Here is a 17,912-nt window from a genome sequence, read left to right as displayed (position 1 = left end):
TTTTAAAAAAATTATAAAGACCTACATTATTTAAAAAAAAACACACATTACAGGATAAAATAGACGACTTTAAGTCATAACTGTACAAAAGACATATGATTATTTGACATGGTTGAGGTTGTTACATCAATTGGTCGCTAGTATCATATTGGCAATAGGATAATCTAGACAAATGTTTTTAAACTTAAATCCATGTCCCCTTTCCTTAAAATGTATGACGTTATGCTAGGGTGACCAGACGTCCCGTTTAAAAGGGATTGTCCCTTTTTTGATCATTACGTCCCGTTGTTCCGACAAACTTCGAATAGGACGATTTTTATCCTATTTTTAAAAGATTGTCTCGTTTTAATCCCGTTATTACCATATTATTTATTATATAAATTATTAATGCTTGTAAATAAAATGTATGAAAAAATTTAAAACAGTTTTACTTGTATATTTAAAATGTGAAACCAAAATAAGAAATAACAGATAAAAGTTTTCGTGGAACGAGCGTTAAGTCCCGATGCCGACGAACTATAAAATTACCGATTTAATAATTTAATAATAATTAAAAGAAAATATTTTATTATTTGGGTTATTTTACTAAAAAAAGGTAAAGTGAAAAGAAAATAATTGTTTATGATATGACAGAGATTTGGATTTAAGCTCTCGAAATTTGTGTGCATATGTGTGAATGTATATGGATGAGGTTTTTTATTTGGAGAGGGGAAGTAACAGCATTCCCGTTTTTTTTATTTTCTTAATATAGTCATCCTATTTTATGCTCCCTCTCGTCATTAAAATATTGCAGTATAATGATCGTATTGATCATTAAATAACCAACATTTGAATGAATTTATTTGTTGAGAAAAAAAATGCGATTACAATTTAAAATTTTTAAAACAAAGTGTATATAATATTATAACATTTTAAAATATTAAACTTTAAACTTATTACTATTAAATATAAATTAATCAGAAGCGCTATTTAGCTTTAATTATATTTTAAATACAATTTCAATAAAATTTAATAAAATAAAAATGCCTTTTCTGAAATTTTGCCAAGTTAGTATTCCTTCTAAGGAGGCGTGTTCTCCAGGTTGATAATTTTATTAAATTGTGTTATTTATGTTTTGTACATTTTAACTGTTGCTAAAATAATATTATGTTAATTGGGTGGGGGTGGGGTAAGACCTATTGTCCCCTCTCTTTAAGCCCACCACTGATTCTAAGTAAGTCGTTCACGCCATACTCGTATAACGTTTCTGTTTGTAAATATCACTTGAAATGTGTTAATTTATTAAACATATTATTATTAAACGGTCAAGGAAACACTGGCGCGGTTGTGCGATCAAATGTTTCAACTTGCTCCGTAGTGTAAATTGTGTCGCTTAGTTCCTAATGTTGTTCAGTTCATTTTGCCTTTTACCAATCAATATCGTTAGACAACACTGTTGTTATGTGAACGCGACAATATCGAACCATATTAAATTATCTCACCATCCGTTAACGGGTTAAAACAGTAACATTATTTTTGCAATATTGCAGTGTTAATATTGTTATTATTATTTGAATAAGGACATGTTTGTTCCGATAAACATTGTACACAAGTATTGATTATCGATTTACTTTATGACCGCCATAGAACGCGATTTCTTCGGCGTTCGTGATGACTCTGGAGTGGATATGTCGAAGGTACGCCTTCCTGTCAGCTTCTACGGCTACTAAGGAACCGAATTTCGGTGACAGCATTCGTAGTATTTGTCCAGTGATACTAATGACAACGATGGCCAACAGAGGTCCTGAAATGAATTCGAAAACAAAATATTTTGATTAAAACTTAATATTCTTTGGAAACAAAATAAAAATCAAACGATGGCGGACGAAGGGGTTAGTAAACATGTTATTAATACACATGTTCTTAAAATGTTTAAACATACAAAAAAATAAAAAACATTATTTTCTCGCGTGTAAAAATGACAGTGAAGTTTAGACCAGTGGTTTTCAACCTTTTTCGGATCGTAACCCCCCATTTTTTTTTTTTTTTTTAATGTAATGCGACCCCTTTAAAAAGTATTGTTAATAATATTGTATTGTACCGATAAAATATTTACATGATAAACAATTTTGATTAATTAACACTTAAAAATTTCACAAAATAAATAATTTACTTTTATTTTTTTAAAATAATATGGAAAAACCATTTCATCCATTATTTTTAGCGACCCCCAAACCTATGATTCGCGACCCCCTTGGGAGTCACGACCCCCAGGTTAAAAACCACTGGTTTAGACAATAGACTACCAATATATTTAATAAAAATGTAAAGCATTTAAGCAAATAAATATAGTATTATCAATAAACATAAAAAATTTACACCATAACACCGTTCCACGGAACTAATTAACTAATTGACGGGTGTTACGTTAAAAGTTATCTTAAATAAACGATTCTCAATGAGAAAAATTGAAAATTAAATGAAACGAATGGTTTTTTTTCATGATATATTATATATTTATTATTTTTACCACACAGGCGTATGTATAGAAATATAATATACCACCCATAACTTTGAAATTTCACATTTACCCATATGAACATTTATAGCCGAGTAATTGTTTTTCCTAATTTGATAATACATGCGAGAAATATAATGCGACTTTTCAATCATTTCCTTTTCAACGTTGTTACAATATTAAAGAGGAAAAACCTCTCTTAACACAGCATTGAGAATGTTTAAGTGGGTCTAGATATTATTCTATGCACAAAAGAGAGCCTCTGGTACTACAGGTATAAAGGAAAACCCTGTAGTCACGGTTGAAATCTTAATATTATACTGATTACAACGAACTGTCCAAAATGTATATTATTTTCCTGGTCTCCAAAAATAACACAAGACCATGAGGACTATCGAATACCCACATAAACTACAAATAATAATATGATGTAGGTATACATCATATACAAGTGTATACTATATAACATATTATACGTTGTACACAGAAATATTGCGGATACATGCGATTGCCTTCTCTACGTTCAAATTTCTCTATTTGTTAAGCGTTTTCGTTCATGCTGTTTCCTTCAAAACTATAGTAAGTTTACTCATATTTTAGTATATAGGATGATTGAATTAATGAGGAAAATTTTAAATTGGAATTCTATATGATTTCATCTGCAAAAATTGAAAATCATTATTAAAAAAATTATCGTTTAGTCAATAATAATGTTACGGGCAATATAGAATACCGGGTAATGTACACACTGCTCGAGTGATTTGATCCTGCCGGGACAATCTGAACTTCGAATATAAATAATTAATTGCTAAACTTATAATAACATACTGCAAAATATTTAACTTATAATTTTATTATAATACAGAACGAAGTATAAAATATCAATATATCTTACTCACTATTTACATAATTCTATGTTATATTTATTATTTTCCCATATCACATCGATAAAATTAATAGCTATGCCGTTACAATCAGACAATAATATATGAAAAATAATTGATGTTTACGATTAAGCAGTCGAGTTTCGGTGACTTTCAAGACACTTTGTACTTCATAATCATTAATTAATATTCGAGGTTCAAATTACCCGGGCAGGACCGAACCGCTCTAACAACGTGTACATTGTCCTGTATTCCATATTGCTCGTAACATATATGATTTACAATCATTTTCTATACACATGATACATCATTGCGAGATGATGTAACGGTAGCTCAACTCTATACAGTTACGATTGTACCTATACTTAAAAGATATAACCTACAACTTATGAAGCTTTCTCTTTCAGTGCATGAACACACACACACACATACTTACATATACACATTTATATATAAAACACAAACTGTTTTCTTTGGATTATCATTAGGTATTACTTTAATACATAATAAATTTATTATGTTCCGTAACGATTTTACGCCAAATGAAAACGACAGTAAATAGTTATTAAGCATACGCGTTTATTTTCATCTGGTTTAGCAACAATATTTAATAACGTATAGATGCTGTACTTTACATCATCACTTTTATAGGTTCCAGTAAGTATTAAAACGAAGAGTTTACGTTTACATTCATAAAAAAATTAAATAAAATAATAAAAGTAATGTATTTGAAATAATACATATGATTTTTATGCTGAAATGTAATTAATTAAATTTAATTTAATTTAATTAATAACAAAATAGTTAAAACGAATATTTTTTATTATCAAAACATTTTTTACTTCTAAGTAGGTATACCACATGCTCGGATATAGAAAATGTATGTTTTATAATTATGTAAACAAAACGTGTACTTTCAAACGAAAGATTTGAAAGATTTGTAGTAACTTGCCATTTGATACTCATATCTTAATAAAAGTGAATGCCCTGAAAAGTTCTCTAAACGAATTATAACATATATTTATACATTATTTTAATTGCAGCGTTTTCTTTAATTATACACTACGTCGCACGAGGTCCACGAGATTAAATTGTCTTACATTTTTGAGCAATATGAACGTATACATTTTGTCCAGTAAATTATATAGTGGATTAGGCATGTATATAGGGTAGAGCTCGGGGGCTCATTAGATACGCTATTAATTTTTCGCGCGTCTACAGTACCCGCACACAGAATGAAATCACCCCAAGCGTATTAACATCCCCGCCGAACGTCATTATATATAAGTCAAAATTGAAGCACATGTCATTATTATTTATCATACTCGATGGTCTGCACGAATACGAGGTACATAGGGCCACTCCCTAAGAACCTTTATTTTTAACAATCTGTTTTCTGTTGTTTCTAAATTATTATTACTATTTTATTATATCATTGCTGCAAATGTGTATACGCGACGTAACGTATCTTTATGACAATCATGAATCAAGGTGCGGTTAACGTATTAACAAAACCTCTAGAGTCCCAGTGCTGAACGTCGATAATCCGATATCATTGACTCGTTTGAAATTCGCGACAGTGCTATAATATTTCATTATCATTATATCTATTCTAAATTATTTACCATCATAATATCATTAAAATGCATGATATACAGTACAAAATATACTAGTATTTTATAAAGATTAAGACAATTTATATAATTAATAGTAAATACCTATATAAATAATATAATCAAGTTGTTCGGGATATTATTATAAAGTGCTAAAGTACATAATGAAATCAACAAAATAAGTGTATGATTGTTTTATACATAGATGTGTTATAATTATGCATGATAATAATATAAGGTTTTAATTAAAATAAGAAACTTATTTTAGAGGGTTATAAATAACATTTAACTATTGAGATGATAATTATTTGAAAGTATTAGAATTTAGATTTAATGGTTTCCTATACTATATACAAAAATATCTATAATAATATACTACCTATACCTATTATAGTTTTGGCCATAGAACCATTGTAAAAATAGAAAAATATAGGTTGCAAAAAAATACACACATATTTTTGGGGATTCATTAGCAGCTACATCAGCAGGATTATGCGGAAAAACTTTAGATTTGTCTTGTGTTATGGATCCAATAATATCAACAGTAAATTTTATTCGCTCGAACGCACTTAGGCATCGTCAGTTTCAAGATTTTTTGAAAGAAATAGAAACAGATTACCCAGATATACCGTATTTTACAGCAATTCGATGGCTTAGTCGCGGAAAAGTCCTATCGCAATTTTTTGAACTAAGAAATGAAATTAAAATATTTCTAATTGATAAGAATCGACTATTGCCTTTACTTACAGATAGTGAATGGGTTTGGAAATTAGCTTTTTTAGTGGATATCACAAAATATATGAACGACTTCAACCTAATATTACAAGGTAAAGATGTTCTAATTTGCGATGTTTACACATTAGTAAAAGCATTATTATATATAGTATTATACTTAATTATAGTAATATAGCATTATTATATATAGTAAAAGCAAAAACTTATTTTATTTGAAACGCAAATTTCAAAAAATTGTTTTATTCATTTTTCTACTTGTGATAAATATAACAAAGAATCAAAAACACAATTTCCAGTCGACTTCGCTCAAAAAATAATTTCTGAACTTAAAATCCAATTTAAACAAAATTTTTCTGACCTTGACGTAAAATCGGAAGAAATAAATATTTTTCGAAACCCGTTTAGTTGTGATATTGAGAAGTTACCTTCTACCCTTCAAATGGAAATGATTGATTTACACAGTAATGATGCACTGAAAATCAAACATCGTGAAGAGACTTTAGTTGATTTTTATAAATTTCTCCCAGATATACAGTATCCAAATTTAAAAAAATTTGCAATTGAATATATATCTGTATTTCCTACGACATATTTGTGCGAACAAACTTTTTCTGAAATGAAATACATTAAATTAAAATATAGATCGGCCATGACTGACAAACACTTGGAGTCAATTTTGAAAATTGGAACTAGCAACATACAACCTCGATTCGATCGAATATTAGCAGAAAAACATCAATTTCATACTTCTCATTAAAAAAAAAAATTATTAAAATTACAATGTATATATTATTATCATTTAAATTTATACCAATTATATTTAAGTATATTGTAGACAATATTTTATAAAAAGATTTAAAGTTAACTTATATTTGTATACCTATATTTTCATAAAATTAAAAATGATATGTGTTAATAAACTTTTGGCCTGCTAAGAGCATTTGATATTTTTTGTGGCCCTTCAATAAAAAAGTTTGGAGACCCCTTCATTAGCTGAATAATTGTCTGTTCGGTTTATTTACCAATTTTTTTTTCAATCAGGAGTAATGAAAACGTATGTTTTTATTTTAAATTTAAATCATTTTATGGGATATAATAAGTTTAATATTTAAATTTTACTCTAATTTCATAGTATAAAGTATATAATACATATTAAGTAAACTTAAAGCAAACACTATAAATTATGCTTAAAGATATTCTAAAATTTCGCAATTGAAAATATTAATTATTGAATAATTGATAAGATTTGAAGTCGAAACGTACATGATAATGAAATACTACAGAGCTGCCGTGAAATTCAAAAACAATGAGATCGAAGGATCTACGGCATACCTAGGGCTTTAGAGGTTTTGTTAATACGTGTGCGGTTACAATCCAGTATATACCTTGTCGAATCCAAAATACAATATGTCATCGTCGTAATGTTTACATTACATTGTGTTCGTTCCTATTCTTATAGCATTGATTAAATATATTATGTATTGAATAATATATTTGATCAATGTTTATAGCTGATCAGTGGCAACGAAACCAATAGGGAGATACCACCAACTAAAAATAACATTAAAATTGTATTATTACTGCTTTACAAATATTACAAACAATACAAAAAATATTAAATAAATGAGAATAATCTATAAAAATTATTTCATTTATTATATATATTAATTTGTTTGGGTAAACCCCCATATGAGTTTAACTACACCACTATATAATATAACTAAATTAATATACTCGCCTTATCATAATATTTATCATACTGATAGATTTATGAGAAGTAAGAAAAAAGTATGTAGAATAATACTATATGTATTATTAATATATTATTATTCTGCCAGATGCTAAATACTAACAAGTTAATTATTAACTGTGTTTGTTTATAGTTTGTAATAAGTAATAATTTTCTGACCCAACCACTTAACTACCAACCACTCACCTACCACCAAATATGTTGGTACAAAATATTAAGAGGTAGGAAAAATGTCCTACCTTACTATAAGGTTTGGTGCCACTGAAGCTATTAATCCAACAATTGGCATGAATATAAAATACGACAGTCATCGGATACAATATCTAAGTCGTTGTACGTACTTTAAATCTTATTCACAGTACTAATGCAGCAACAACTGCAGCAAAATTAGTTTAATTTTAACTTTATATTTTAAATTTAAAATTTATAAGAATTCCAACACGCTAGTGTACACGAGAGCAGATTCTAGCTTCACTAAAGTTTAATGAAACCTGGGGCTGTGCATAGGAATAGGCACAATAAATAGTTACATTTTTAATGTATTGTATCACATTTAGACTACAATTAATTAAAATAACAACTATCAATAAGGTAATTGTCTTGTTCGATAAAAATTATCATGAATTCGAATTTGCAATTAAAATTGAAATAATTCTATACATGCACATGGATTGTAATAAAATAGAAAAAGTTTCCAATATATTATTTCATGTATTGTATGGACAAACTTAATGGCAATTAACTGTATAAAAAAAAAATACAATAAGCAAATATGTTAACAATATATGACGGACAAGAAACAGCGATTTGGGAACCTATCCAGTGATAGGACCCATGACGTGACTGCTAAACTAGCACATTTTCAGTCTAAAAGATCACGACACCAACGACGTTTGAGCCGACGGGGGGGGGGGGGGTTGTCCGGGATTGATACCGTGTGTTGATTTGCGATAAGTGGGTTGGGATGGAGAAATAATTTTGAGTGGAACTTTTTGTAGTAAGTTTTAACTAAATTATCAACTGCTTCTATGTTTAAATCTTTGTGGAGGGTATGATTGGAAATATACCAAGGAGCGGACGTGATTGTACGGAGAGAGATCGATTGGAAGGCTTCGATAGTTTTTAATTGTGATGGTTTGGCACAACCCCATATTTGTGCACCATATGACCAGATTGGACGTAGCATTGCTTTATACAAAATTAATTTATTATGAAGTGGAAGTTTAGATTTTAGTAAGGGACGTAATAGGTGTAGTCTAGAATTGAGTGACTTTCTTTTGTTTTTAAGGTGAGGGCCCCAGGTTAAACGTTTGTCTAAAATAATACCAAGGTATTTTACTTGAGATGAGGAGGGAATAGGAATTTCATGGAGGGTGGGAGTGGGTAGATTTTTTTTATTTAGAGTGAAAGGAACATGAACAGATTTGGCGGCATTAATTTTAATTTTCCAATTAGAGGACCATTTATCTATAAGATCTAGGTGGTTTTAAAAAAATTTAAAAATGTATGGAAAATTTGAAACATATGTGAAGGGTGTAACGAGCCACTCCATAAATGAAAATACCGAGTATGTCCGTGCAGAATTCATATATTTTTCATTATTATGATCCCGAGTGTACGTTTTGTGTTTTCGTTGAAATAATGTACTGAAATTAAAAAAGATGTTTGACATTTTAAGAAATGACTATGATATTTTTTCATTCAAATAATATTTAATTCTTACCTATTAAGAACAATAAAATATAATCAAATCTCAGTTACCTACTTGTAATTGTTGCGTATTTTAGTTGGTATGATTTTCATAATAACTGTATCATTGTCACAACGAATCGTTTAAGTATTAAGGAGAAAAAAAAATTTCACTTTATTGAAAAGCTTTGTATTCACAAGAATTTGCTGGAAAAATAAACCTTAAATCAAGCAATATAAATAAATGTCTTAAACCTTATACGTTATAATATTATAACCTTATACGTTTATAATGCTCATACGTCTTATGCGATCAGTCACTATATTATAGCCATTATAATGGAGTTACGTTCGAGTGAACGATAGTTGATTTATGAAATCGAACAAAATAAATCTTTGCGATCGTTAAAATCATCATTGCAAACGGTGTATGTTTATATGCGTAAGTACAGGTGAAAATACGGCAAGGACTTTCCAAGGATCTCCGATTAAAAAAAAAAAAAACTCTTACACTTATGGTTTCTGTTCAATACGCGCGCGTAAACAGATAAAAAATTGTTTATCGAGTTTGTGTCTGATGATGATCGTAACGATGCTAGTTGTGGTGATCAACGAACGGAATTACGCGGTATCGGTAATAATTTTGTATCTACATCATCGCCGGAAAGCACAAAGAGCAAGTGAAAAATAATTAATTACCGGATGGAAGGTTAACGCTTATTACACGAGAAAAGAATCTGGTCGGTGTTCATATGCGAAAAATATCATCGGGTTATTTATTCGTTCCGTTTCAAACGTGCGTTTCCATAATCCCTGACACAGTAGGCCAAGGAGATAACTAGCTGAGGTGGCGTTACTGGTTATTCCGGTGTAACACTCGATCATTACTAATGAAAAAATCGTATGCGTAAACACTCCGAAACGAACGATATAAAATATAATACGTGTGTAACAGTAATAAAACACTTGTGGTTTTTTTAGCGAGTGTGTTGGTGCAGTGAACGGGTTTACAGTCTAAGGACATTTTTTGAGACAATACAAGACAAATCTCGAATTTCTATGCGATTGTGAATCATCGAACGAAACGGGATCGTACACATATTTATGCACTAACCGCTACTCCCGCTCTGTATGGGTTTCTAACCAACAACTTGGGAACGAAAACTTGTTTTTGAATTGTATTACAATATGTCGTAGGTTTTTTATTCTCTTCTTACAGTAAAACCCAACATAATAAATGAAATAATCGATTAGTTCATCTGTTGGAGGCGCATGCTGGACCGATTAAATGAAAATGCCTCGAGAGGATTTTTTATCCACGTGCGCGTCGGTTTTATATTATGGGTCTGAGTTAAGTGTGTATAGTTATCAATAATAATTATAAACGTAATCAATGCGTTCTAAGTTGGTCTTGTAAATTATTCATAAGCCGATTGATTCGCCAAAACGATTCATTGTAAGTGTTGTGTGTGATATATTTTTTTTTATATAAAGCTAAAATATGTTAATTCGTTTCTACCTGCACTGCCAATAAGTTAGTGTAACTTATTACCATTATATGTACGGATATATCTACGAGTATAAACGTTTTGTTTGGAAATCGGTAAAATCATAGAGAATAATATAATCACGCACACGAACAAGGCCTTCGCGTGACGTGTTTTCCGTTACAACCGAGACCCGCAGTGGCGTTGACTGCGAGATGTATTCTTTTATTTTCAAGTTACATTCTGAAATCAATGATGGTGGAGGTAGATCACAAAATAGGTTGAGGCTATATAGATGTATAATATCTATATACGTTCACGGGCATAGTAACTATATTTACTGTGATTTACTTCGATCTGAATTTTATATCAAACCGATATAATAACCAGAACCTGATTTAGAATTTTTTAGGCCCGGGACAAAAATAAAATTTGTTGACCTATTTTTATGAATTGTAATTTAAATTATAATTAGTAAATATAATAACCAGTCAATATTTAATAGTAAATAAGAAAATATTAGAATGTAGATATTTTTTTACAAAATCTTCATAATTAAAAAAAAAAAAAAATCCGTTCTTAAAAGTAAGTTAAACAGTAGGTCTTCGAATGTAGATATTACATAATCTTCAAAATTTAAAAAAAAAAACTTTTTTAGCTTTTTTTCTGCAAATTCATCAATAACTTCATCGAAATTAATGCTTGCAGTGATGTAATTTTCCATTGATAAGATTCCTAATTATTATGTTATTATTGATAATATTTAGTTGTGCGTACACACATATGCGGATTTCGCTATTTAATCCCTTTGAATGTGTATGACCATTGATCAAAACGAACTTATTATAACGAGAACTGTAATCCCGAAGGTGAATTCAAAAGAATGTGATTTTCCATGCCATTATCATGTCATATCATTATGATAATAACGCTGGATTAATATAATTTATATTATTCTATGTATATTTTAAATCTTTCAAGATTATTGTAGTTAAATATTCGACTACTGTTTATTGACCAAAACGACCTAAACATTTCGAACTCTACAATATTGTAGTCTCTATAGATTGCACCGATAAATTCATATTGATTAATGAGTCCACTTATAAATGTAAATGTTATACAAAGAATTGTTTTATGGGGCACAACCCATAAGGATTTAATAACTAGGAGTATGTGTTTCAGTATTTAATAAAGAAAATACAATTTTTTTTTTTTATGTATTTAACTCACTTGACTGAAAACTTAATTTACATAATAAATAATGTTATAATAAATTATAATACACAATAAATAATGTTAAAATACATATAAATGTTTGAATAATAAATTAAAAAATATATTTTTGTAAAATTTGAAATTATCTTATACATAGTTTCAAAAAAAAAAAAAAATTAAATGTATATCAGCCAACAATTTATGATAAACTAAAACTTATCGGAAAACCAGATAAGACAACTATAAAATTAGGAATTAATCATCAAACTTCAAAATAACAATTTATTTTTATTTTTAATTAAACAATGATAATTAAAAAAAAAGTCTTTAGTCGTACGAGTTATTATAAAAGAAAAAAATAATTATACTACCTTTATTAACACAGTAGATATTGCAAGAACAATTAATTCTTCAAGATGCACTCTATAACATTAACAGCTAGGTATTCCTAATCTGTTCTTGATTTCAACATAAGTTGAAATGAATTAAGTTTAAAAACGTTGTATTGTTTATTTACTCGAAGGTGCATGATATAGCTAAGATATTCAAATAACTAAATTTTTGACGTTTGTTGATATTTTAAAGCTTTTATTTTATTTAATTAAAATATTTTTACTATTTTACTGAACAGATATTCTTGTAAGTAGAAAAATATAGTTGATAACTAACGACAAACAGAACTGTTACAAATAGATCAACAAAAGAGGAAGGACTATATTTTTCTATAATTTAACTAATATATCTGTTATTGAAAATTATAATAATTATATAAATTATCTAATCTGTACGGCAAATTAATAATTTATAGGTGATTTTCGATGATAGTCAATGTTGGTGAATAATTTAATAATTAGCGATACGATAAATGTTTGAACATCAAATTTTGTTTTAAATATAATATATAAAATACGTTGAATAAGTAGAAGGACGAATGATTAAATGAAAAAAATGATCGAATTATCGTTATTACTGAATTTATCGAACATTTCCGTAGTCCTTGATTTACATTAGTCCTGTGAATCTATTTTATTTTTTTATTTTAATTTCGAAGGCTGAAACGTTTCATGCGATTGTATAGATTATTTGAGATTATAAAAGAAATATAATGTTTTAACATTGATAGTTCAACATGTTCAATGGATCAACGATTATAATTTATAAAAAACGTATAATACATTTATCTAAGTCTTATATATTGAATACATATTAAGAGTTATTTCTCGATAGGAATTTCCCTTTAATTATTAACTATAAAAAAACAAAATGGAAATAAAATTATTTCATTCAACACATGTTTATATTTCTTTTCATGCAATTAACAAGTTCTAGCTTATGGATAATAATGTAATAATTGAGTTAATTTACATATTTAAAGTATAATTTAAAATGTTAAATATAACAAAATGTATCCTATTAATAATCGTAACGATTATTTTACATATAATTTTTTGAGGAGCTAGGTTTTTACTGATACTTAAACTTTAGTGATTATTAAATATCCATCTAATTAATAATAATAAATAAATACAAAATCGGTTAATATTTCACACCATTTTTTGTTTAGAATTATTTTTGAGTGTAATTTTGTTATTACTTTGATATTTAATCGTAGAGGTAATGTGATAAATATTGAGATCAAAGCTGCTATCAAGAAAATAATAAACTACTTTGTACACAATCTAACTTAGACCAGCAGTAACCTACGGATGTGAGACATGGTCCACAATAAAAGACGACAGTAGAAAACTTACTGCATGGGAAAGAAAAATACTAAGAAATATATATGGACCGGTATACAATGACAACCTAGGAATTCATGAAAAAGACACAATAAAGAGCTGTAAGGCCTTTATGAAAAACCAAATAACTCACATATATAAGATGTTAATGTTTAGAGTGACTGGGAAATGTGTGGAGAGCTGATGGAGATTTATTAAAAAAAATTCTGATAGGTTAAATAAATAAAAAAAAGTCCATTTGGAAGACCAAGAACAAGATGGAAAGACACAGTAGAAAAATACGAGTATATGAAACTGATAGAAAAAAATGCGATGTTGGACTGGACTTTAGACAGAGAAAAATGGAGATGTTAAGCTGTTGATGATGACGATGATAATGTGACTAACAGAATATTAGAACAATAGACTACACTTATGTCTTTTTAAATTTATATTTAATATTGATTATTTTGAATTACGACTCTCATTAAAATCTTAAAATAATTGTTCCAATTTTTATATTGCATAGAACTTAATTATTGATTCATAATAGTTAAACTAAATTTGAATGTTTTTACACAAATTAGATATATTTTTTGAATACACCATTCATCAATCAAGGCGATTGGTTTACATATTACAAGATATATTATAGTAAAATGCTAAAATATTTTACAGCATGCTTATTACAAAAAAAATATTTACGACGTTCATGTTATTATTTAAATGAAATGTCTAACAATGCCTTTATTTTTTTTATAGTGATTAACTACGATTTTTTTTTTTTGAATCTAAGTCGTATATCATAAACTCGAACGTCATAAAAAGAATCATAAAAATAAATATATGTGTAAAATAAAATTTAAAAGTAATTTCTCGCGGAATCGAATATTGTAAAAATGTATATTGTAAACAAAATTTTTTTAAAGTTATACCTCATTAAACATTTTCAGAAAACGAACTAATTACGTTGGTGATATATGTTACAATATTTATATAACTGCCGCACGACCTGATTAGAATAGTGGTTGGAAGACACTCGTATATTATTATTCTTCATATTGAGTGCATCATGTTTTTCAAATTTACGAGTTGAAATTTTAATTTTACATTACCAACACTTTTATACATCGTACATGTTAATAATGAAACGTTACTATATTGGATTTGATCGAGCGGACAAATTTCTGTAAAAATATATTCTAAGATCTAAAAGCAGACTACTTTTTACACTGAAGATCGGTTTATTTCATTCGTGCTCGCTAATCACTTTGTTTATCCGCTTCACGTGTCATTGTCTACTAATATTTTAAACATCATATTATTATATTACAATTGTGCATAATATAAATTAATAAGATTTACAATCGCCTTGATCGTTGGTCAGAAAAAATATCTTTGGGACTAAACGATTTCTTCGTAATTTTACCTTGAGTAAAGAATATAGTATACAATCATAATATTATTACTAGCTAATTAATAACTACTGTTATACGAATAGCATCGCAGTGTTCTCTGTCCAGCAATCCCATTAAGTATATAATACGAACTGGTTAAACGTAGAGTAATCATTAGAATAATGTAATAATAGTTAAAATGATTACATGTGAACGTTAATTGTTATATTTTATTTTATCGGTTAATTCAAAGCATTCGTCGATGACATGAGTATAGTGAATCTTTATTAATCGTAGCATATGATTTATTACGATATACTTGTAATTATTCATAACATTTCGCTATATTTAAAATACTATGAACTTGAAACACATGCATTCAAAAAAAATCAAATTAAACAAACGAGTATTATATACATTACGTTTATTAGGCAATAATGAAGTTTTAGATCTAAGACTCAGAAACTTAAAATTTATGTTCTATTATTGTTCTGATGAGCAAGCCGAGAATTGTTCCGTGTTTTTATAATTTTGTTTCATATATGGGATTGTGTGTTTCCAATAGTTTTGCTAACTATGTTGTCATCTAAACGTAGGGATGAGTACTTTACGTTAGGTTCATTTGTTGCAAGAGGTGATTATTATTAACTTTGAAACGGTTACTTAGTTATGATGTTATTGATCAAATAAATATGGGGTTGTTTTATATTGTAATCAAATTTGTATTTTGTATCAGTAACCTCCGTGCAATCTTGATAACTATACCACTGTTATTCAAATAAACTATGCGTATTACTCGTATTGAATAATTATATTAATAACATTAAATACAAAAATTATAGACAAATAGGAAAGTGAATTACCTAGGTTTATGAATTCAAACGAATTCAAATTTTAAAAATAAATCAATAGTATTTGACGGTTAATGTAAATATATTATTATTGTTTTTCTCTGTTATAAACAAATTTTAATTGATTGTAACGTGCCAAATATTAAGTTCGATAGTGTAACAATGTTAAAGTTAGTCAAATGTCAATAATAATATTCAATATAGAATAAAGAATACTAGTGATGATATTACGGTTTTTTATAAACACTTTGAATAAATCAACATAAATAATTTAATACTAAAACGTCGATGATATTAACAGGTAGAGCTTCTCTACTGGATGGCTGGATATGACTGAATTTGGTACTGATCATAAGTCCTTAGGTATGTTGATGGATCGTTTTATTTATCGATTCTTCTTTTGTTCATTTGGTTGTTATTATCAATTAGTTGTCCTTGATCATGTTTGAGCATGATACAACCACAGACGGTACTATTTTGTAATTTCCGCGTGTGTAAATTAACGATTAGTATTTATATTTTCATTATTTCTAATATTTTATTTAATTTTAGGTTATTTTGATAAAATGTATTGTTTTGCGTGTCTCATGTTGATTTATATTTCATTATAAAGTACTATATAGTAATTATAAAGTACCCCATAGTAATACGTAGTAAATTATATAATCTAAATTATACAATTTCATATGAAACCAACTTTTCAAGTTAAATATCATATATTATATTATTGTGAATTATGTTAGTAAACAATAGGAAATAGTTATTCGCATACTTATATTCCTTATATGTGAAAAAGTGTATTATTTAATCTGGGAACTCAAAATCAATATACCTATATTATTTTCAAGATATTTAAATATTGATTTATAGCACGTGAGGAAAAAGACAAAGACATTTGTTTGGTACAAACACTTCTTACTCCGGTGTAATATATCCTCGTAGATGGTTGAATATTAATACATATATATAAACCACGGTTTTAAGAGTAACCTTTGAAATATTTCGACAGTCTGTCCTCTGTATGCTTCGTGTTAAAATATTTGAAAAAATATTACTTTAAATCATATATATTTAAAAAAAAAAATTATTTAAATTAATTCGATGTAAAAATTACTTTCATAAATTACATCAGATGTAAATTTACTAAACAATTAAGTACACTACTAATTATACTACTCTCATGTAAATATTTGACGAATATAGATCTTTAGAAACGTAATTAAGATAAAATATCAAATTAAGTTTAAAGCGTTTCTGGTTACTATAAAATAATGTTATAGCTCTGAAATATTTTTGTTTTTAAATTATTTTTACAGTTGTGAATATAATTATAATTTTATGAGGTTTATATTCTCAATTAAATTGTATTCCTCAGAATAATTAAATTAACAAAATCTAATTAAAAAAAACTAATAATTTACTCTAACAATGCCTATACCTATTTTTTAAAGCAATGATTTATATGCAACATAGATGTAATAGGAAATTTGAAGTGTCGTGTGAAATACTTGAACACATACACAAACTCGTAATACGTAAAAAACAAACTGCACACATAAGTTAGCTTGATTCACACTAGTAAGCAACTTTAGAATTTACAATTAATATTGCTTCAATTCAATAATATTTAATAAATTTAATAACGTATTAATGATTATACTTACACTCTAATATTTCACTTTCTAGGGATTATTAAAAATAGGTACTATTTGATTTATATGTTTATAGAGAAGCTAAAGGTAATTTAAAAAATAAAATAAACTTAATCGAATACATGGAACCTTTTAGACTTTCGGATGTATCTTCGGGTTGATACTGACAAAAGCTTTAAACTTTTAATCATGTCGTATGACCATTACGGAATGAAAAACGTTTCAAAATACAATGCGTGACCGATTGGTGTCTGATGCACGACCGGTCACGGCTTTTGAATTTCTGAATTACGTCAGTTTTACGAAACGACAAATGTCAGTTTTTACGAAGTACGTCGACTTCTGTTGAAGATCGTTGTGTGTTGAATGTTCAACTTTTTTGATAATGAATTGATGTGCATTTTGAATAACAATAAATTAA

General features: G+C 27.8%; 1 protein-coding gene across 1 annotated transcript in view; it reads right to left on the bottom strand.

Annotated features, from left to right (window-relative positions):
* LOC112689838 (ATP-binding cassette sub-family D member 2) overlaps nucleotides 1–17,912 on the bottom strand; it is a 48,746-nt gene that overhangs the window by 6,247 nt on the left and 24,587 nt on the right. The window contains exon 3 of the mRNA XM_025563704.1: nucleotides 1,611–1,783. Coding sequence (XP_025419489.1) covers nucleotides 1,611–1,783 — 173 coding nt within the window. The remainder of the gene's footprint in view (nucleotides 1–1,610; nucleotides 1,784–17,912) is intronic.

This window comes from Sipha flava, unplaced genomic scaffold (genome assembly GCF_003268045.1).
Source record: "Sipha flava isolate LNK unplaced genomic scaffold, YSA_version1 474_pilon_pilon, whole genome shotgun sequence".
NCBI classification, from domain to species: domain Eukaryota; kingdom Metazoa; phylum Arthropoda; class Insecta; order Hemiptera; family Aphididae; genus Sipha; species Sipha flava.
The sequence above is the reverse complement of the archived record's forward strand: the minus strand, read 5'-3'. Positions and strand labels throughout refer to the sequence as shown.